Consider the following 21,258-nt stretch of genomic DNA (forward strand, 5'->3'; position numbering starts at 1 on the left):
TAAATTCTGTAAAATTTAAAATTTGAAAATACTACATAAACTTTCAAAATCGTGTTTATATATAGATTGACAATCAAAGATGTTAGTCATCCGTTAATTTATCAAAATGACGTCATTTTGGATAAATTTTGTAAAATTTAAAATTAATATGTAAACACGATTTTGAGAGTTTATGTAATATTTTCAAGGCGTTTAAAAATGTAGTATTTTTAAATTAAAAATTTACATAATTTATTAAAAACAACGTCATTTGATAAATTAATGGTTGAATAACACCTTTGATGGTCAATTATATATCAACACGATTTTGAGAGTTCATGTAGTATTTTTGAATTTTTGAATTTTTGTTTAGTTCAGTATGAAATATGCACTAATATAAAGTTCGTGAAGAAAAAGGCACAACACTTAAAGTTCATTTTGCATTTTTGAGTTCTTATGTAGTTCGGTATAAAATACGCACTGTTACAAATTTCAGATAGGAATAAGCACTATGAGTAAAATTCAGGTCGAAATATGCACTTTTCCTTAATATGAAGTATGGACGTGAACCTAAAGCCAGGTGACTTAAAATTTGAACCATTGAACCAAATATCTAGGGTGAGATGTGTATAATATGGTAAACCGCCTGGCCGCGTAACCGCCCGAGAATTCGTGAAACGTGTGCTTGCCGTGGCAAATTGAGCCAATACGGCTGCATTCCACGCCATACCGAGTTATGTCCGCCGAGGGTAGGGATGTTAAAACGGGCTACCCGAGCCCGTTTAAAACTATGCCCGTTCAGAGCCCGTTAATGTATGCCCGCTTAAAGCTCTGCATGTTAAAACCCGTTTAACTGTGATCCGTTTACAATTATAATACTCGTTTAGACCCGTGAATCCATTTAACTTTGTTTTTTTTTCTAATTACAGTTAATTAATTTTTGATGACGTTAAACCTTTTTTTTTTAATGATGTTGTCTTTAATTATTTTTTTATTTTATTGTTTTTTTTTTCTAAATGTAGTTTTAATTATCTTCAGATATGATATTGTACAAACTTTTTAAAAACCAATTTTTAAATCTAGTTTTAATTATTTCATATGCTCAATAACATGTAATAAACCTGATTTAAAATCTGCAGTGTATCTAATACATATTTAAAATCTGAAAGTACATAAATCTGAAACTTAGAAAGTGAAATACAACAAACCACTGAGAATCTGAAATCACATAAAGCTTGTGTCTGAAATTTAAAAAAAAAACTGCAAACCGTTTAGAAACAAGACATAAAACAACTTCATCCTCCTCTCTTAGTCTCAAACCAACGATCCCTACTCCATCTACATGGAGCTTTGATCTGCAAAGAAAAAAAAAGGATTTTAACACAAAACAATTATATCTAGCCGACCAAATAACAGAGAAGAAGAGACATTAAATTTATATCACATTGTGTAAATCCCAATTGACTAAAGAAGACAAGAACGTGAAACAGAACAGAGAACGTGTTACATGTAATGAAGGTCCAATGCGATAGAAGCAATTAAGCAATTAGAGAGAAAGACCAATGAGTTTTAGATCCGCAAAAAACACAATAAATCAAGAACAAAACTAAAATCAGACAAAAGCTACTTGAATAGACAAGAACATCAAACTCAAACCCAGCTGCTGTCAAAATGTTTGCATCACGTCAGTAACATTATCAAAAATCTCAGCTTAAACCCAGATCGGTCTATCATCGTATTCAAGATTTAATAATTAAAATCGCTGATCACATAAGTCAAGGACTCGAATCAACGATGGGACCCTTGTCTCGATTTCTCAAGTTTGAGTCATAAAGCTTTTCCAGATTTCATCTACAAGGAGTTTGAAGAAGAGAGAAGAGAACCCGACGGCTTGAGAAAAAATTAGGGATGTAGAAAATCTAGTAAAACGGCGTCGTTTAATGTATTGTAAAAGAAAAAATAAAATAAACGGGTAGCACGTTTATATTAGAGCTATGCCCGTTTATAAACGGGCCTTAAAGGGTAAACTCTGTATCTACCGGTTAACTCTTTATACATACATAAAAGGGTACGGGCTCTACCCGTTTAACTTCTACCCGTCAAGGCTCGCGGGCGCCGTACCCGTTTTAACATCCCTAGGCCCGAGGGCGTGTTTTTACGTTATGCGCCGTGGAATATGAAAATCGTCTGCGACAAAATCGGCAATGTTGCGTTCATATACAAGAAACCTCGCCTCAAAGAATCCAGTCGTAGTATCTGAAGGAGATGTTACTGATACCGATGAAACAGAGGCGTGGCTTGCTCAAGTCACCATCACGGACTGGTTGAATCACACCAGAAGAGAAGAAGGAAGAGAGCGGCGTGAATAATTATTCTAGGGTTTTATGTTCCAGAACTCTTGTGGGCTTAACATTTTCTTACCGAGTCCAATTTTCAACAGCTAGCTTCATAGGCCCATTATGGCAGAAAGTCTTTTTGAATCTAAGCGTAATAACTTGGGTATTTGCTGAAAATAATTTATGTATTTGCTGGAAAATGAAATTGTATTTTTTTTTTCACTCTCTAGATAATAATTATATATATATGGATGAAAAAATATAATTATGATTTGCGGTTTAACTTGGTAATTTATGAATTAATGCATATTTAAAACTAATAATTTATTAAAAATTACTCCTCGCATACTCTCCGCGTTTATCTCGAATTTTCAATAAATCGCTAGGTCCGGAGTTACCGCACGATAGTGCAGCGTAGTAGTGAGTTTCCCAACAGGGATATTTTCTAATCTCAGATCCGATAGCTTGTAAATGCAATTTTGATTTGGAGAAACCCTCGCTGTAAGAAAACCATAAACGACATGATAATATGTGGACTATCCACATCAGTGAGAATAATAAACCAATTTTTTTGTCTTTGCTTCTGATCTTCTTTTTTTGTTCAAAACAAAAAAATCCGCAACTATTTATATACATACATGAAATGCAATACTGATTATTATTATTATTATAAAAATTGTGTGATGTTGGTTGTATCGTCCGACACAGTTGGTGTGGTAGTGGTTCAGAAGGTAGACAATAAATTTGAATATACTATTTCGTGATGCGTAAGAGAGAATATATGAAAAATCTCAACAATACATGTGAAGAAGAAAAGGTCTTCAACAATGCAACAAATCAAATCTGAGAAAAAGAAAAATCAAATCTGAGAAAAAGAAAACAACAACAAATAAAATTGCAAAATCAAGTCACGTGATTAAACCGAGAGAACAGAGTGAAAGACACGTGCTTGCTACATTTACAAACAAACAGAGAGGGAGACAACACAGAGAGAAGCCACTGAGCCAGGCTTTTTCCTCATCTCGCCTTTGACAATTGGCCAACGATGGCAAAAGCGTAAATTCAGACACAACCAAGTGGCAAACTAAAAAAGTCTTCGTTATTGGTTTGCCTTCCTTGTTCACCTCGGACCCATCGGAGAGAACACTTACTACAGATTCAAACCTTTATTATTAAAGTTAAAAACTGAAGAAGCTTCTCGTCTCCCACATTTTCTTCTTCGATCCCGAAAAGATGTTGAAGCTCTCGTGTAATGCGACTGATAAGTTACAGACCCTCTTCTCGCATTCTCATCAACCGGATCCGGCACATCGGAGAACCGTCTCCTCCGTGTCGTGCTCTCATCTGAGGAAACCGGTTCTCGATCCTTTGCGAGCGACCGTATCTGCTGATCAAGGAAGTGTGATTCGAGCAGAACAAGGTTTGGGCACACTCGCGGATCAGCTCAGATTGGGTAGCTTGACGGAGGATGGTTTGTCGTATAAGGAGAAGTTCATCGTCAGATCCTACGAAGTTGGAAGTAACAAAACCGCCACTGTCGAAACCGTCGCTAATCTTTTGCAGGTCAGATTATATTATGTCGTTTTTTTTAATTTTCTTTGATTGGATGATTGGTTTGGTCTTCTCGAATGTCACGCACATGTCGTATTTTTTTTTCCTTTTTCTAAAAATAATCAATTCGTTATATGAATGGAAAAAAGTATCAATCTTTGTAATTATGAATCTTGATTGGTCAATTGTGAAAGACAAGAACTTTGTTGGTTGATTGATGTGTATATAGGAGGTGGGATGTAATCATGCTCAGAGCGTAGGATTCTCGACTGATGGGTTTGCGACAACACCTACCATGAGGAAATTGCATCTCATTTGGGTCACTGCGAGAATGCACATTGAGATCTACAAGTACCCTGCTTGGTATTGGTTTCTGCTTCGTTTTTTTTCATCTATCTATCTATCTAGATGTGTCTCTGTTTTGATGACAACTAACGAGGAATCTTTCGGTTTACAGGGGTGATGTGGTTGAGATAGAGACATGGTGTCAGAGTGAAGGAAGGATCGGGACTAGGCGTGATTGGATTCTTAAGGATGTTGCTACCGGTGAAGTCACTGGCCGTGCTACAAGGTTTCCTTTTCATCATTTTTTTAGCTTCCTGGATTGGTTTGGGACCTTAATGTTCCGTATTTTATGGTGCTGTCCTGATTTGTTGTTTGATGTATGTTTCAGCAAGTGGGTGATGATGAACCAAGACACACGACGGCTTCAGAAAGTTTCTGATGATGTTCGGGACGAGTACTTGGTCTTCTGTCCTAAAGAACTCAGGTAACGCAACACTTGATTTCCAGGGAAATGCTTGCTGGTCAATTATATCGTGAATGCTGACTTATCTATTTCATGTATATCTTGTAGACTAGCATTTCCTGAGGAGAATAACAGAAGCTTGAAGAAAATTCCGAAACTCGAAGATCCAGCTCAGTATTCGATGATTGGGCTCAAGGTAAAAAAAAAAATAACAGAATCGTAGGACTCTTTCTTTCTCTATCTTTAGCCTTAAGCATTCCTCTAAGACTTTTATTATAATGTTTCTTGCAGCCTAGACGAGCTGATCTCGACATGAACCTGCATGTCAATAATGTCACCTATATTGGATGGGTTCTTGAGGTAATCACCAGATTATTTTTACTATAAAAGCTCGATAATTTTATTTTTTTTACTGGAGTAATCATATGATCTTGTTTCTTGGTTATGACAGAGCATACCTCAAGAGATTGTAGACACGCACGAACTTCAGGTCATAACTCTGGATTACAGAAGAGAATGTCAACAAGACGATGTGGTGGATTCACTCACCACTACCACCTCAGAGATTGGTGGGACCAATGGCTCTGCATCTTCAGGCGCACAGGGGCAAAACGATAGCCAGTTCTTACATCTCTTAAGGCTGTCTGGAGACGGTCAGGAGATCAACCGCGGGACAACCCTGTGGAGAAAGAAGCCCTCCAATCTCTAAGCCATTTCGTTCTTAAGTTCCCTCTATCTGTGTCGCTGATACTTCACGAGTCTAGTCAGGTCTCATTTTTTTCAATATAAATTTGGGTTAGACTAGAGAACTGGAATTATTGGAGTAGTCTTTGTGGAATTTATGAGTTTTCGTTCTTGTTTCTGTACAAATCTTGATGATTTAAGCCAACAAACCCATTTCATCTTAGTCTCTTCCGGTCTTGTCTTGTGTCTCTGCGTGTATCTTATCGAAAACTTAAACAAAAAAAGATTGCTTTTCATATGTTCTTATAATAAAAGGAGTTACTTTGACATAATGCTCTATTGTTATTTGATTAAACAAGTGACATGATTGATAACAGATTCTTGCCTATTACAAAGGCTTGTAAAATTCCAAACAATGTGAGATAAAAAAAGAACTGAAAACTAGAAAATGAAAAAACACAATTGAGTAGAATAACAAAAAGATACCTTTGAGAACTCTATGTCAAAGCTTTTCAGTTAATCTAATCATGAAAGAGTTAACAGCAGAAGCATCCAAGACGATCCATGAGGACTCGAAAAGCTCGTGAAAGTAATCAGCTCTACTCTCTTGAGCTGCTTTTCTGAAAGCATTACCAAACGCATTCCCTCTTACTGCACCAAGCCTTGGCTTCCCACAAACTCCAACCACAAGTATCTTCCCTGGTTGTTGAGATGCGCAGGCACATAGCATTGGCTTCATCCTAGCTCCTTTCTCTCTCAGAGCATCCATTAGAAAGTAACAGAACTTTGTCAAGGCCTGAGGATATCCCAAATACTTAGCATCAATGGAATCCTCAACCTTCACCCATCTGAACTTCCTTCCACTTCGGATGCATCCGGTTTTGGTGATTGCTGCACTTCCTTGTCTGAGAATTGCTCTCTGAACCTTGATTGCTTGTTGCATACCAGAACGAAGTTTATCCAGATTGTTCAATGACAAAGCGTCATAAGCTTCTCCAAACTGTTTAGAAGAAGAGGAGCCACCTGAACCGAGAAACGATTCAAGAAGCGCTGTAATACCATAGACAACATCAGCTGCAGAGACCCTTGAGCTGTATCCATGAAGGCGCAAGAAACTCCTGTAGTAGAAATCATTAAGCCCATACTCTGGCAAAAAACGATCAAACTCTTGCTTCATCTTCCTCTTCACCTCGTTGTTCATGTAGGGAAACTTCTGCTGGCACTCGATAAGCGCAAATCCCATACGCGCTAGAAGAAGCTTAAGTTTCTTGATCCCGTTATCACTCCACGTCTTGAGTTTAGTAGCGATGTACGAGGAACAAAGCATGGAGTCAAACAGATTCCACTCTCTCAGCAGCATAAGCCTAGGCTCTTCTTCGTAAGAGATTGTCGAACAGTCAGGCGCTCGGACCTTGGTTCCGTCCTTGAGAGTAACGGAAGTGATCTTGTCTATGTTCCCGGAGCTATTGATGTGCTGCTCAAGCTCCATAACCGCAGCTTGGTATCTTTCGTCGGTCAACCTCTCGTGAACAAACTGATCAGTCAAGGAAACACAAGCGAGCCAGAGCAACTCGTTGGTGTTCTTCCTCAACAGGTGAGAGAGCTCGAACAACAAGCAACCAGATGGCTTCCCGTGGAAAGTCCCCATCTTGTAATAATCCCTCTTCAGCTTCTTGAAAAGCTTCACACCGTCGTCACCCATTTTCCTCCTCTTACTTGGCCTATCATCATCACTTTCGTCTTCTTCGCCATCAGATTCATCACCGCTTTCTTGATGAATCTGAAAGCTCTCGTTGGCCAATTTCAAGACATCGAAATCGTAGGCGAGATCCGCTTGCCTCTCATCATCATCAGTGTGGAGAACAACAACCTGGTGATTCTCATCGCTAAGATTATGCAAATGAATAGGCCGGTGACTATCCACCACAAAGACACGAGCCGCGGGACCTAGCTTCAGCACAAGCTTCAGATCACGGTGGCAGCCCCAGTTAATCAACAGTATGGTGACGGGACTCGCCGAGGAAGAGCAGAGGCCAGGACCAGCGTACTTGTGGATCTCGAGAAACGAGGAGACAGGGAAACACGAGTAGTGAACCGAATCGGATTCGAGGATGTGAGTTATGACCTTGAGGGCGCAAATGGAATCGACGTCGGATGATGAAGGGAATATGAGGAGAGGGTTCTGGGAAGACGAGCAAGTGGCCGTTTCGCGAAGCTTGCCGTAAAACGATTCTACTTTCTGGATCCTCACCATTATTCGCCCACTAAGCTTTAGAGAGCCCTAATTTTTTACCCTGAATAGGATTGAGATGAGAGATAGCAGAAACCGCAGCCAAAAAGTACCTGAGATTCGACTTCTTCTCTGAATTTTTTTTGAGGTTCTAATTAGACTGAAGTAAATCAAATCAAGCAAAGATGGAGAGAGAGAGAGAGAGAGAGAGAGGAAGATAAAGATCTGGGGGCAGGAGGTTTCTTTCTTCTTCTTCTTCTCTCGTATTGAAATGTTTAGAATTCTTTTAATTTTGGAGGTTAAAATCTTCAAAAATTTCAAAATATTTTTTATCGGCCGCCAAAACTTTGACGTTGGCGCTGAAAATTGAGGAAAGAGGAGGGAACGATCCGCATCCACGGAGCATGACCCTGCCTTTATGGTAGTCAGACAATTCCGACTAAAAACATTAGTTATTTAAATTTAAAATGACCAAAATATCCATTTACAATTCCAAAATAATAATTATTTTAACCAAAAACACCCCAAGAAAAACTGAATGTTGTTGAAGATAATAATAAAATTTGGATAATGACTATCCATTTACGTTTGTCCTTTTGTGGACAATGTATATCTGTCCATCATTATTTTATTATTTATCGTACAAATATCTGTATTTTGACCGACTCATAACTCCTATATATAGGAGAAATCACTTGTGTAATAAATAAAAGAAGATAGATGAATGAAAAGCTCTCTCTCTTATGAATCTCTTTCGTTACTTTATAATACAAACAAATATAATCATCTCTCTCTCCATCGTATATTTTCTTCGGTATAAATATATATACATTTACCTCTTCACCTTTATTTACAACACGTTATCAGCACGAAGTTCTGGCCAACTGAGGTTTATCAATTCGAAAGTTCTTAAACTAGTCGAGGTAATGTTTAAATTTATGTGTTTCAATATACTTAATTTATTTAAATTTTATTATTGTTCCGGAGTGAGAGGCTAGGTCTTCTCCGTTTATTTTCGGGATGATAGGCGTTGTCTTCCCCGACTGATCGTTATGGTAGGCTATGCCTTCACGATCAGAGAAACACGTGGTAGGCGTTGCCTCCTTGAATGAAAAAATAAAAATAAAGATAAAAAATGGCAGACTAAGTCTCCTCGGACCTTGAAATAAGTAAAAGTAAAAATGGTAAACCATGTCTCCTCAGACTTTGAAAAATGATCAATATGGTAGTCTAAGACTTCTCGGATCATGTGGTAGGCTAAGCCTCCAATTTTATTTATGCTCTTTAAAATTCTGCAATTTAAATTTATGCATTTAGTTTCTGCATTTCAATTTCCGTCTATATATTATTATTCTATGAATTCGGTTATCATATCAAATTTGACAAAGCTCAAAATAAATGCCCTTGATATTACGGAAAATAGTTATATGACCTGGGCAGTGGGTGCAAAGATGCACCTGAAAAAAAATGAGCTTTGAGAAATCATCGATAAGTTGAAACTATATCGGATGAGAAAAAGATAAAGCCATGATAATTTACACCACTTTAATGATGGCTTATAAGATGAGGTGTATCATTAGAAAGATCTAGAAGATCTTTGAATAATCAAATCCTTGAAAGAAAGGATTCACCAAATTGTTGGAGTTGATGTAAATCCTCCGTGAGAATTGAAAAGAAAAGAAACTCATGATACTAAACCATCAAATCGGTCCTTCTTGAAAAGGACAAGGGTGTGGATGCGGTTGAAACCGCTATCGTGGTCGTGGAAGAGAACGAGAAAAAAGATTCCATCCCTATGAGAATAATGAAACTTCCACGAAAAATGAAAGTGGTCGGGTGATAAAAGGCAAACAGAAAAGGTTTGCTATAGATACGGCCAGAAAGAAAATTGAGTACGTAGTTGTCGTACGCCAAATATTTAGCCGATCTATATCGAGAATCAAAAAGAAAAAGAGAAAGAAAGTATATTAAACTTCGTCTCTTATGAGCCCGAACCATCTTTCATAGCTTGAATACTCATCTTGATGATTCAGATTTTCTGGTTGGTCCAGAAAATGAAAATGAAATATCGATGTGATATGAGAATTATTTTCCTGAATAAGATTTTGAGATTCAGGATGGAGAAAAATAAACCTGACAGGTATTGGGTCATCGTCATGACTACTAAAGGTAACAAATATCTTTCCTCTTTCAAATTAAATAAGTATAGTATCTAGTAATATAAACATATTATTGGCTCTAGAAGAGCTTATGATAAAAAGACATGCATAAGAAAAAGATGGCAAAATTATAAATGAGTGGTAAACCCGAAGTTTACTGATATATAGCCATCTTCAATAATGTTATCGACATTATTATGAAATGTTGAAAAACCAGAAGTTTTTCACATATAGCATGTCAAGAAAATAAATGAAACCATCATGGGTGATGAATCATCAAACAAGTTCACAATATGTGATTTCTTTAAGCAGACCCCAAATTAAGATCTCTCTAAAGGATTTGAAACATAATTCATCCCAAATGGGAAAACTGAATATGTTATTGGTTCTAGAGTGGGATTCAGTACGAGATTTTAGACATGGAGTGTCATCATCTCGAGGGGGAGAATTAAAGAATCCTAGTGAGTGGAACATTGAAAAATTATGTTCGCACTAGAAAAAGAACTTGATAAAGTAAATTCAAGTAAGATGATCCCCATGATCGGGTGTAATGCAGTTGTGCATGTAATAAAGACATATACAATCCAGAGGGATAAAGTATATGGATAATTAGAAATATGATCGCAAGTTTGCTCGAAGCATATGATAAGCTGATGGAATGAGATATGTGAAATGGATTACAATAAAAAATAAAAAAATCCATTTACAAAATGCCTGCCAGACATTTTGATGAAATAATGAAATCTCATATTCTAGCTGAAAATGCTCCAATAAGAAAATAGTGTCCTAAACGGATGATATATGAGTCTATGGCACGCTAGAGACGTGATAGACCACTTTGGTTCCAAAGAGTCCTCGAAAAGGAGCAAAAATATAAATAGAGGATGAATCTCATGATGAGACCATTGATATGGTTAATATAATAGTCAGGTACCTGGGTAAATCATTGATGATGATAAAGAGATCTCGATTAACCATATCAGTACGGATAAAAAGATGAAACCAAAGAGAAAATAGATTGTCGACGATAAAATAAAAAAAAAAAACTATATAAATAAGGATTATGAATCTACCTCTATGTATGAGGGTAGAGTGAATTGATTGGCCATCAATTCGATATAAAGTTCGTAAGAAAAACGAGAGATTTGGACCAAAAGTCCAAGGTATATATTTCTCTAGGGAATGAAATGAAAAGATGACCTTGAGATGTGAAAAACGACTTGTTCCGAGGTCATTGGAGAAAATTTAAAATAGATGCAGTATATTGATATGTCTGGCAGGACAAAAATGACCTGAGTTGCATCTTGATATTTAGTAGTCCCTGGAGAGTTAAAGATGCTCTCGGGAATGTATCGAACTCTGGAAGAGTTAGAACAAGTCGTATATAAGGTATCTTGAACCGGTAACCGGTGATATATTTACGGCACGATTTGCAGATACATGCTATTTATAAAGTCAAACACAAACTGGATATGGTTTTACAATTGGTGAAACCATGATTACATAGCGTTCCGAGAAACGATCCTAGATTTCGACTTCTTCAAAGCATGTCGAGAATATGTTTGGCTTCGGTCAATGAGTCGCAACATATAAGAATTAAGCGGAATAGTCAACGAAAAAAAGCCGACGAAAATATTTGAAAACAATTCGGCTTGTGTCGCTCAACTCAAAGAAAGCTACATCAAAAGCGACAGAATAAATCATATCCCTCCAAGATTTTTCTCATATATAAGGGAGTTCGAGAAAAATAAAGAGGTGGACATCGAGTAAGTACGGTCATGCGATAATCCAGCTGACTTGTTCACCAAATCTCTTCCGACTACAACATTCCGAAAACATGTCTACGGTATCGGAATGCGGTATTTGCGTTATCTATGATGAGAAAGCTCAGGGGGAGATTACGACAGTGTACTCTTTTTCTCTTGTCATGGTTTTTGTTCCAATGGGTTTTTTCATGATTAGGTTTTTAATGAGGCATTAGGTAATAGAAGAAATGAATAGTCAAGGAGGAATGTTGAAGATAATAACAAAATTGGATAATGACTATCCATTTACGTTTGTCCTTTTATGGACAATGTATATCTGTCCATCATTGTTTTATTATTTATCGTACAAATATCTGTATTTTGACCGACTCATAACTCCTATATATAGGAGAGATCACTTGTGTAATAAATAAAGAGTTATTTTTGGGTCCCTAGGCTGAACCTATAGGTTCACCAACCAATAGGATTTCATTGTTTTAAATTTGATATCTTTTAAAAATGGAAACAAAATATTGTCAAGTTATATTATGTTTTTAAAATAAGAAAAAGTAAAAAAAATAGTAGTTACAGAAAAAAAAATTTTTAAAAAAATATTTTTAGCGTCGTCAGCAAAACACTAAACTTTAAATCATAATCCCTAAACCCTAAACTCTTGGGTAAAATCTAAACCCTTGGATAAATCATAAACTTTAAATAAAAAAACGCTAAACAATAAAATCCTAAACCCTAAATCCTAAATCCTAAATCCTAAACCCTAAATCCTTGAGTGTTTCAGTGTTTAGTGATTTTGATTTAGAGTTTAGGATTTATCCTACAGTTCAAGCTTTACCCAAGGGTTTAGGATTTAGGGTTTAGGGATTAGGATTTAGAATTTAATGTTTTGCATATTTTTTTTGTAATTACTACTATTTTTTCTTTCTTTTTTTTACCTTTTAATTTAAAAAACATAATATAATTTGATAAAATTTTGTTTCTTTTTTTAAAAGATATCAAATATGAAATAAGATAATTTTATTGGTTGGTTAACCTATAGGTTCATCCTAAAGGTTGAACCCAAGAATAAGTCATAGATAAGAAGATAGATGAATGAAAAGCTGTCTCTCTTATGAATCTCTTTCGTTACTTTATAATACAAACAAATATAATCATATCTCTCTCTCCATCGCTGTCGCCTTTTTCTTCAATATAAATATATATACATTTACCTCTTCGCCTTTATTTACAACAAATGTAGTTTTTTTTTTTACGTTTTTTATTGAAAAAAGCACACAAACTTTGTAAAATTGAACTAAAATTTTAATTTGTTTTGGGTATTTCGGTTAACTTGTATAGTCCGGTTTACTTCTTATGTTTTTGGAATAATTTCAGTAATTTTAGATAGTTTGGATATAAAACAATGAAACCAAATCAAATCCAATAAGGTTTTGGCAGTTGGGTATTTACCGGTTCTTAATACATATACTTAACCAAAACATAAAAGAAGTGTGAAATACATAAAATAAAAATTCTTATAAATACACAAATGAGTCTTAAGGAACCATACTCAAACTATTCAAAGCCCATAAAACCAAACCTGAGCAAATGCATAAATACTCAGGTGTCAGGTCTATCTACTTACTCTGTAACTCTAGTTCCTCTTCCAGCTGGGCAACAACATCCAACATTTTTCCTTAGCTCATGCATAACAAGGCATTCAAGATCTGCCTCAAATTCATGTTTGGTAGTTATTAGTTAAGCATCACCCACGGCTTGACCAATTCATAGGCCTTGGGACAAAATGTAAAAGAAAACAAATTAATAATAGTGAGACAAATGTTTAAAAGAGATAGTACCAGAGAAGAACAAAAGAGAATTATGTTTATTAGAGAAAAGAGAATTATAGGGTTTTGTGTAGCAGAGAAGAAGAAAAAAACTTGATGTATAAACAAACAAATTTTCAAAAATTAACATTATAACTAAATTAGAATTTTTTTCTGGTCAAAAAATCTTTTTATGGTAAAAAAATAAAATCAATTATAAAAAATTATGGGTAATTTTTAGCCGTGGATCATGGAAAGTTGCATCGTATACCTTTGTGTCTAAGCTGATTTTTTTTAATGGGGTACAAGCGGTGTGGTCACTCCGGATCCACCTCGTGTGCTCCTATGCCTCCATTTCTTAATAGTTGAAGGTTTGTATTTTTAAATATATTACTTGATATAAAATTAATAAAAAAAATCTCTAAAATATTTTATAAAATATTTTAGAATAGTATTATTTATAATAATCTTTAAAATTATTATTAATTTTGTTTAGTAAATGTTACTTTTAAATGTCCAACAATTTTTTGCTCTAGAGCTCATAAAATTATTAAACCGACCCTCTGCTTCGACATTGAGGCTTTCAACCAGATCACTAGTACATTTGTCATAGGGAAATTCTTTAATCCAACCCTACTGTGTCCAACCTGAACTTAATCAAAACCAAACATTTGCAGGATAATAAGAGCATAAATCAGTACTTAATACACATTCGTCAACTCCTATTAGTAATTAGGTTGCATGCTTTCAAGTAGAGTGATGTATCTCCAGAAGCAATACTCAAACAGAAACAAGACCCGTCCTAGTGTTATCAACTCAAAAAGTTAAAATACTAGATCTATCAAAATGGTGTGCCGCGCGTACGTTCCCAATTGGACACAGACCATTTGTTCTTATAGGTTGTATTTGCTCAGTCCATAAAGGATAGTCTTAAAAGTGACTGTGCCCAATAAAAACCTTATTAATATGTTTTTTTTTTCATGGAGAGCTCAATTTAACCTCATCTTAAATTTCAGAAAATATATGTTTATGTCAATACGCGAAATAATTGTATGTTAAAACCGAAAATCATGTTTTATGTTAATATCCCATATTATGTTTTTCAGTCAGACTGCAAAATAATGTTTTTCTGTCAACAACTTAAAATAACTCACAAAAACTCTCAGACCAAAATGGTAGTATCCATATGGACGATAAACGACAATTGCTTGCTGGAATTTCATGCGAGACTGTCTGTCCTTGAATTATGCGTCCAGAGTATATGAATGAGCTATGAGCTGTGGAAACTTTCTTTCAGGATCTTGATATCGTCCAAATAACTTGCAAAGGCTCGTCATTCTTCTGGTTCTGAAACCATCTTTATTAATTGAAAGCATTCTGTTGCAAATGTTACATTAAATTGATGTAAATTCTTCATACATTCCATTGTCCAAATGAGTGGTGATTGATTGGCCCTAGTATTCCTCACCCCCATTAATCCATCAAAACTTTCCAATGTATTATACAATCCTCGTCCCGAGTAACTTTCAATATCTTTCTATGATCTATTCGTAAAACACCATCGGCCTAGTATAGCCGGTAAAGTTGCCACCTCTACCGATCTATTATGGTCAGTCCTTTGTGTAAGGTAAACATGTCCCTCTGTCCAAAGCAATGATTATGTTTCTGCCAATTTGAGAGTATTTCCGGGATTAACATCCATATTGCTAAAAATCTTATTGTTCTATTTTAGTCATATGCACTATAAAATCCATGCAAATAGATGATATTCCGTATGCGGAAAAACTCTCCAAACAGATGATCCATGTTTGCGAAAAGAGACTGAGTAGGAAAAATATCTAGATTTGATGGGATCCGTTGAGAGTGTCCAAACTTGAACAGCCAGTGGTCATTCAAAAAGACATGATATATAGACTCCTCAGGTGCTCCACATCTGGCGCAAAGCGTATCACCTTGAATTCCTTTTGCTCTCAAAATTTTCTTAACCGCTATACATTCTGATACCATTTGCCAGAGAATATGTTATATTTTAGGTGGTCAATATACTTTCCACCAAAAGGCCTTCAGGGGAGAGTCCGTGTGTCCATACTCTGGCAGTGTTTGAAAATCCACTGAAAACCGAATTGCCTGTAAATTCCATGTTTTCGAATTTCCATTGATGAGAGAATCCATTGTAAAATTAGGGTACAAATTGTGTTGATTTGCAAAAAAAAAATTTTCTACGAAATCCAAATAATGTTTTCTACAAAACCATAAAATAGTGTTTACCGCCAACCAACACTATAAAATTGTATTTTGTTTTCATTTAACATTCAAACACTAAAATTGTATGCTGTACCCAAATCGTTATTTTTTTCTTTTGTGGTAAGAGCATCTTACAAAGTAATTTTATTTAAAGCTTATTAAACTTTAAATGTGAAGTTTAAAGAAGTTTTTCCTCAATAATAAAACTTTAACTCTGACTTTAAAAAACATTTACATTATAGTCATCAATATTGATTCAAGTTAGTAAAAGTTACAAACTCTTATAAACAATAAAACATACATTAAAAATATTACAAACAGTATTAAACGCTATATTGTAATAAATGATAATTAAAAAAAAATTGAAACATAAGTTATGCAAGATATCAAATATACTAAATATAACTATTTATAATGTAATATATGAATCTCTTCGTTAATTATATATATGTTCTAGCTAAAACATATTGAATCTATTACTTTTAATGTATATTAGAAATTGTAAATTAAAATGAAAAATAGAAACGTTAACCTAGTTATTTAAAAGACACATAAATATAGAGACTAAAACAATCTCAAACATATATGTATAGATGTTCTGCAGTGATTTTAGAGTAAACAAAATCTTATATTTGAAGTTTTTAAGGTTGATACTAGAAATGTTCCTAATCTTCCAAATTTTTTTTCACAAAAATCGTAAAATAATTTATTACCTAAATGTAAAATTGTGTGTTTCCGCGTAGAAAAGAAAGAGAAAAGAAGAAAAAGTCCAGCTTTCCCCTAAATTAATTAAACCAAAATCTAAAGTATTTGCCGCATGGTTGATGTCCGTATTTTTACCGTGAAGTTGGTCTTGAACCCATTTAAACCACTTTCTATTTGGACGTAACTATGATCCGTCCCGTCCGAAATGATTTGGATTGACCCAGGGATGGACCCACCTTGATGAGTTCGGGGTCACGTATCCCCGACTGATTATATAAAACTAGTATTTTGGCCGGTGCTATGCACGGGATTTGCCATTACCATAAAAAAAATTCCACATATAATTAGTAAATGATTTTTAATATTATACAAAATTAATTATATAAATTACAATTTTGAAATTTAAAACTGCATTGTAAAATTAAATTTGTATATGAATATGATTTAGTATATAAACCGGTCAAACAGAACAAACCGATTAATTTAAATATAGTAGTATAATTATATGTAAATTATATAATATATATAATAAGATATAAATAATTTATTTTATTGATATGATCTCCATACTTAAAATGCTGATTTTAGTTATTCAATTTTTTTTTGTTTTAAGTTAAAGCTTTTTTTTCTTTTTTATCAAATTAAATAAAATTTAAGTTTTTCGTTGACAAATATGTGTGCTACCATTTACTTATTTAATAATATAATGCATTACTATTTTCTTATTTTTATTCTATTAAAATATTATTATTAACTAAATATGGTTACTAATTATTTTCATGTTTTAATAAAGCCGATATCTAATCAAATAAAGTAAAATTCATAAAATGTCATAAAAGTGAATATATTCATAGTTTTTGGTAGTAAACGGAAAACCGACGGTATATAAACCAAACCAAACCAAAGTAGATATGGTTTTAATATGGTAGTTATTTTTTTTTAAACCAAAATAACGAAACCCAAAAAGCCGAACCGGAATTCGGATTGGAGATATACCTCATTCTGAAATTGTGGAAGCTGTAGAGATAAAAATAAAACTGTGTCTATTGATATGGTTCTTGAAGATGCAATTGAGAGTGCACAACAAAATTATTTTTGATGATTCATAACTGCAGTTCAATGCACGGGCATTGCCAATAGGATAAAAATAAGATTCCATATATAATTAGTAAATGATTTTTTAATATTATACAAAATTAACTGTATAAATTAAAAAAAAAATTGAAATTTGAAACTGCGTAGTAAAATTAAATTTGTTATCATTTATTTATATGCAACTGAATATATAAAAATTTAACTTTTAACATGAAGATGAGAATAAATTTAGGAAATTAGGTTCTTAGGAGTTGCAGAAATATTGGGGGAAGATCAAAGTGAAGATTATTTCCAATTGTCATTATTTTGTGAAAAGTCACTCACGTTTTCTTCTTGCCTTGTTCATTTTCTTTTCTCCACGATCATCACATTATTAATGGCTTCCTTTCTTATTGCTTATTTTCATGTTTCATATTTTCATGTTAAGACATCACGTCTCAAGTATAAAGGGTATTTCTAAGCTGAGGTGAGCTATATTGTAAATCTTATCAGCCTTTGACTAATTTAATTTTCAAAACTGATACGGATACGGCTTTATTTCCTAGAGGTGGCATCGACACAACCATATGATCGCCACATCCTAGGTTCGTGATTTTTACTATCTCTGTCATTTGTTTTATTAAATGAACGATTTGATAAAATCGAGGTACATAAATCATCTTAAGTGTTACATATATATCAATATTAGGATTATCGGTAACATTTCATGGACTTTTGCATTAGGTTGTTTTCTGATCGTAAATTGTAACTTGATTCACAAATAAAATCTAAGATAGATAATCAATTTGAATTAGAGAAGCATGATCACTTGTATGCAGTCTAATTAACCCAAGATAAACCAATTTCATTGTTAAAACCAGCTGTACAAAGTTGCAGAGATATTTATAGATCCTAATATATACATAAAATCAAGGTAAGCTTAAGCATCAATGTGATTGACATGTGTTTTACTGCTGTTGATGCACGTATCTGAAGATGTCCTTCACACATGTACCTGAAAATAGTAGTGTACATATGTTACGTATAAGAGAGTTTGCAAAGAAAATTTATGACTATATTTACATAGTTACTACCTGACAATTCATCATTCTTGTCTGAAATTCTGAAATATTTCTTTAAAAACAACATTTGTTGTTTTCTTTGCTCTCTTGCCTTCTTCGTCAATGATTAGGATCTTCAAACCTCCCCTTCTTTTGGCTCTTGACACAGCAACATATAGCTGACCATGTGAAAAAACTGGTTTTGGTAAGTAGATCCCCACATGAGATAAACTCTGACCTTGGCTCTTATTAATTGTCATTCCAAAGCAGGGAGAAATCGGAAATTGTCTTCGCTGAAACTGAAATGGCAACCTAGCATCCGTAGGTGTAAGGACCATTCTTGGCAGATAGATCTTACCCCCCACATGATTACCAGTAATGACTTTTGCTTCAATGATATGAGTTCCCAGTTGTGTTACCTGCAATCTAGTTCCATTGACCAAACCACATTTCTGGTCAATGTTTCTTAGAAGCATAACTGGAACCCCTTTCTTTAGCTTCAGAACATGGTTGGGCACTCCTGCACACTTAATCGAGTTAAGGAATTCAACTGTGACATCTTCATCTCTTTTATCACTGAAATCTGATTCACAGATTTTATCAGAGCTATAATATGTCTGTAAATCACCCGGAAGAAGATCCATGATGTGATTGTTGACCTCATTGACAACATCATTTGTGGGACATAATATAGCACGATCTTTGAAAAAAGACTCATCCTCCATATGCTCTATCAGTGACGGAAACGTGGCATTAGTGATTGACGTGATTGGATCAAGTGAATCCATGAGCAGCATGTCATCTGGTATATCAATCACTGCTTCACCATCATTGGGTTCAGATAACTTCCCATCGCCTAATTTTAGAATCCATTCGGAGAATTCTTTGATGGATTCAGCTTCTGCTGGGTCTGAATCAACAGTTAGCCGCATATTCTTTGTTAAACTAAGCACCTTGCAAGATTTCCACAGCACAGAAGAAGTGAGAGAAGCTTGCACCATTTTTTGCCTGCTACCCCTATGAATTACTGGGAGCACTTGGCGAAAGTCACCTCCAAAAACAATAGTCTTACCACCAAATGGCCTATTGTAGTTAGGAGCCTTTGCTGCTCGTAAAACATCTTTCAAACTTCTATCTAGAGCTTCAAAACAATGTTTGTGCAACATTGGTGCCTCATCCCAAATGATCAACTTAGCTTTCAATAACAATTCAGCTATCTCGCTATTTGTGGTAAATGAGCAAGTGGAACTTTCGTTCAGCTGTAATGGGATTGAAAACCGAGAATGAGCTGTGCGTCCTCCATCGAGTAACAGTGCTGCCATTCCACTTGAAGCTACATTCAAGACGATATCTCCAACTGAACGAATGTATGTTGATAGAGTTTTCCAAAGGAATGTCTTCCCTGTCCCACCAAATCCATTGACAAAGAACACACCACCAGAATTTGTTGTGACAGCTTTCATGATAGTATTATAAATATCCCTTTGTTCAGACGTCAATCTAGACTGTAATCTTTGATGTTCCTGAGCACATGCGTCTCTGTCGTAACACAGCTCATCAGTTATCAATCTATTGACCATAGAAGGAATATTGTTGTTTGTGGGAAATGGCATTGAAGAGAAGTTTTCGAGAGTATTTCCACTGGAGCGTAACTGCTTTTCGATCTCCAACAAAGTTTGATTCTTTAGCTGATCATTTGACATTTCTAGTCCTGAAAAATTAAGGAATTAGAAAAATCAATAATACGTGTAGCAAATTATTTATAAAAACTGTGAAACTTTTAGAATTTGGAAAATATTATGTCTTACAAAATACAAAAAAAAATATTGTACAAAACTAAATATCATATACGTCTAGTGTTTAGTATAAGTCATATATGTAATCTTCCAGAGATGTACCTTTTTATATATTATTATTGTAAGGACAAACCCGGCCTCTGGAGGATTGCATGTTGCATATATAAAATGTCATCAGAAAGTAAATGCTATGTTTCCGACCAAACATGTTCAGGTTGTGACAAACTTTCTGAAGCTAAAAGATGAACGAATAATGATCCAAGACTTTACAATGAACCTGATATCTGTGAAAATAAATTATAGTTTAGCATACTGACAAAAAAAAGATGATATACATTGCTTAATGACAAACCTTGTTTTTGTATAACAAACAATTGTCTCGCATCCGTCACATGAGAACTTATCCATTTCTATTGCTTCAGTTTCAGGGTTTAAGTAGGTGTTTACTTTCTTAGCACATTATGGACAGCCAAGATACCACCAAGGAGCCTCAATTTTAAGTGCACATATTGTTGCATATATACAACACCTTGTTTCCTACGGATAAAGAGAAAACTTAAATGAAATGGCTGCATATGTAACTGATTTAAAAACTTGACGAAAGAGTACAAAATACAACTTACCTCATATGATGTTAACAGCTGAGAAATTGTTTTGCGATTGTCAAATGGAATATGATCCGAAGAAACTTGGGTACAATTTGACAAAGTCAAAAGGGAGCCAGATGATGTTGTCGACATAACATCTTTTGACATTCTAGTATAGTAAAGTAATATTAGAAATCAGAAATAGAAAATTATAATAGAATATGAATTAAAAAATAAATCGATGTTGGAGTAAAAAACGGTTACGACGGAATTACCACCCGAAAATCCTCGGAGACCGTATTTCCGAAAGAGATAGTAAAAAGGAAGATGTAACTTTCGTAAAATATAACCAAACACGAAGTTTTTACGAAAAAGTATCCTTGAAGATTCAAACAAAACTAACCAAGCTCGACCGTTGCGTAATTACCACGCATACACGCTGTCCGGTCGCTGCGTACCAACCAAGTCCGAGCCAAAGCTCGGTCGCTACGAAGCGACCGAGCTCGAGTCAAAGCTCGGTCGCTACGTAGCGACCCGCT

At 34.7% G+C, this 21,258-nt stretch overlaps 2 protein-coding genes and 2 long non-coding RNA genes across 5 annotated transcripts; 1 reads left to right on the forward strand and 3 right to left on the reverse strand.

Annotated features, from left to right (window-relative positions):
- Positions 1–1,090: 1,090 nt before the first annotated feature.
- On the reverse strand, positions 1,091–2,030 carry LOC111207659. 2 transcript variants are annotated; one of them, XR_002659892.2, is made up of 2 exons: positions 1,636–2,030; positions 1,091–1,334 (listed from the first exon to the last, which is right to left on the reverse strand). It is a non-coding gene; the product is annotated as an uncharacterized LOC111207659 (long non-coding RNA). The 2 variants fall into 2 exon arrangements; XR_002659891.2 differs by having other exon boundaries at positions 1,607–2,030.
- Positions 2,031–3,327: 1,297 nt separating this feature from the next.
- LOC106380977 (oleoyl-acyl carrier protein thioesterase 1, chloroplastic) lies at positions 3,328–5,630 on the forward strand. Its single transcript, XM_013820828.3, has 7 exons — positions 3,328–3,878; positions 4,096–4,229; positions 4,324–4,437; positions 4,540–4,635; positions 4,723–4,810; positions 4,906–4,974; positions 5,066–5,630. Exons 1-7 carry the CDS (start codon positions 3,549–3,551, stop codon positions 5,321–5,323), a joined length of 1,089 nt encoding a protein of 362 aa, XP_013676282.1. The 5' UTR covers positions 3,328–3,548; the 3' UTR covers positions 5,324–5,630.
- Positions 5,621–7,951, reverse strand: LOC106380975 (cell division control protein 45 homolog). The gene has a single exon (XM_022705916.2). It carries the CDS (start codon positions 7,550–7,552, stop codon positions 5,801–5,803), a length of 1,752 nt encoding a protein of 583 aa, XP_022561637.1. The 5' UTR covers positions 7,553–7,951; the 3' UTR covers positions 5,621–5,800.
- Positions 7,952–14,799: 6,848 nt separating this feature from the next.
- On the reverse strand, positions 14,800–20,749 carry LOC125590230. The gene is made up of 2 exons (XR_007326483.1): positions 20,485–20,749; positions 14,800–18,290 (listed from the first exon to the last, which is right to left on the reverse strand). It is a non-coding gene; the product is annotated as an uncharacterized LOC125590230 (long non-coding RNA).
- Positions 20,750–21,258: the final 509 nt, after the last annotated feature.

The sequence above is a fragment of the Brassica napus genome, chromosome C7, assembly GCF_020379485.1.
Source record: "Brassica napus cultivar Da-Ae chromosome C7, Da-Ae, whole genome shotgun sequence".
In the NCBI taxonomy this organism is placed as follows: domain Eukaryota; kingdom Viridiplantae; phylum Streptophyta; class Magnoliopsida; order Brassicales; family Brassicaceae; genus Brassica; species Brassica napus.

Coding starts and splice junctions, on each gene's coding strand:
- LOC106380977 (XM_013820828.3), top strand. CDS start 3,549: ATGTTGAAGCTCTCGTGTAATGCGACTGATAAGTTACAGACCCTCTTC. Junction 4,230..4,323: donor ATCTACAAGTACCCTGCTTG/GTATTGGTTTCT, acceptor TTCGGTTTACAG/GGGTGATGTGGTTGAGATAG. Junction 4,975..5,065: donor ATATTGGATGGGTTCTTGAG/GTAATCACCAGA, acceptor TGGTTATGACAG/AGCATACCTCAAGAGATTGT.
- LOC106380975 (XM_022705916.2), bottom strand. CDS start 7,552: ATGGTGAGGATCCAGAAAGTAGAATCGTTTTACGGCAAGCTTCGCGAA.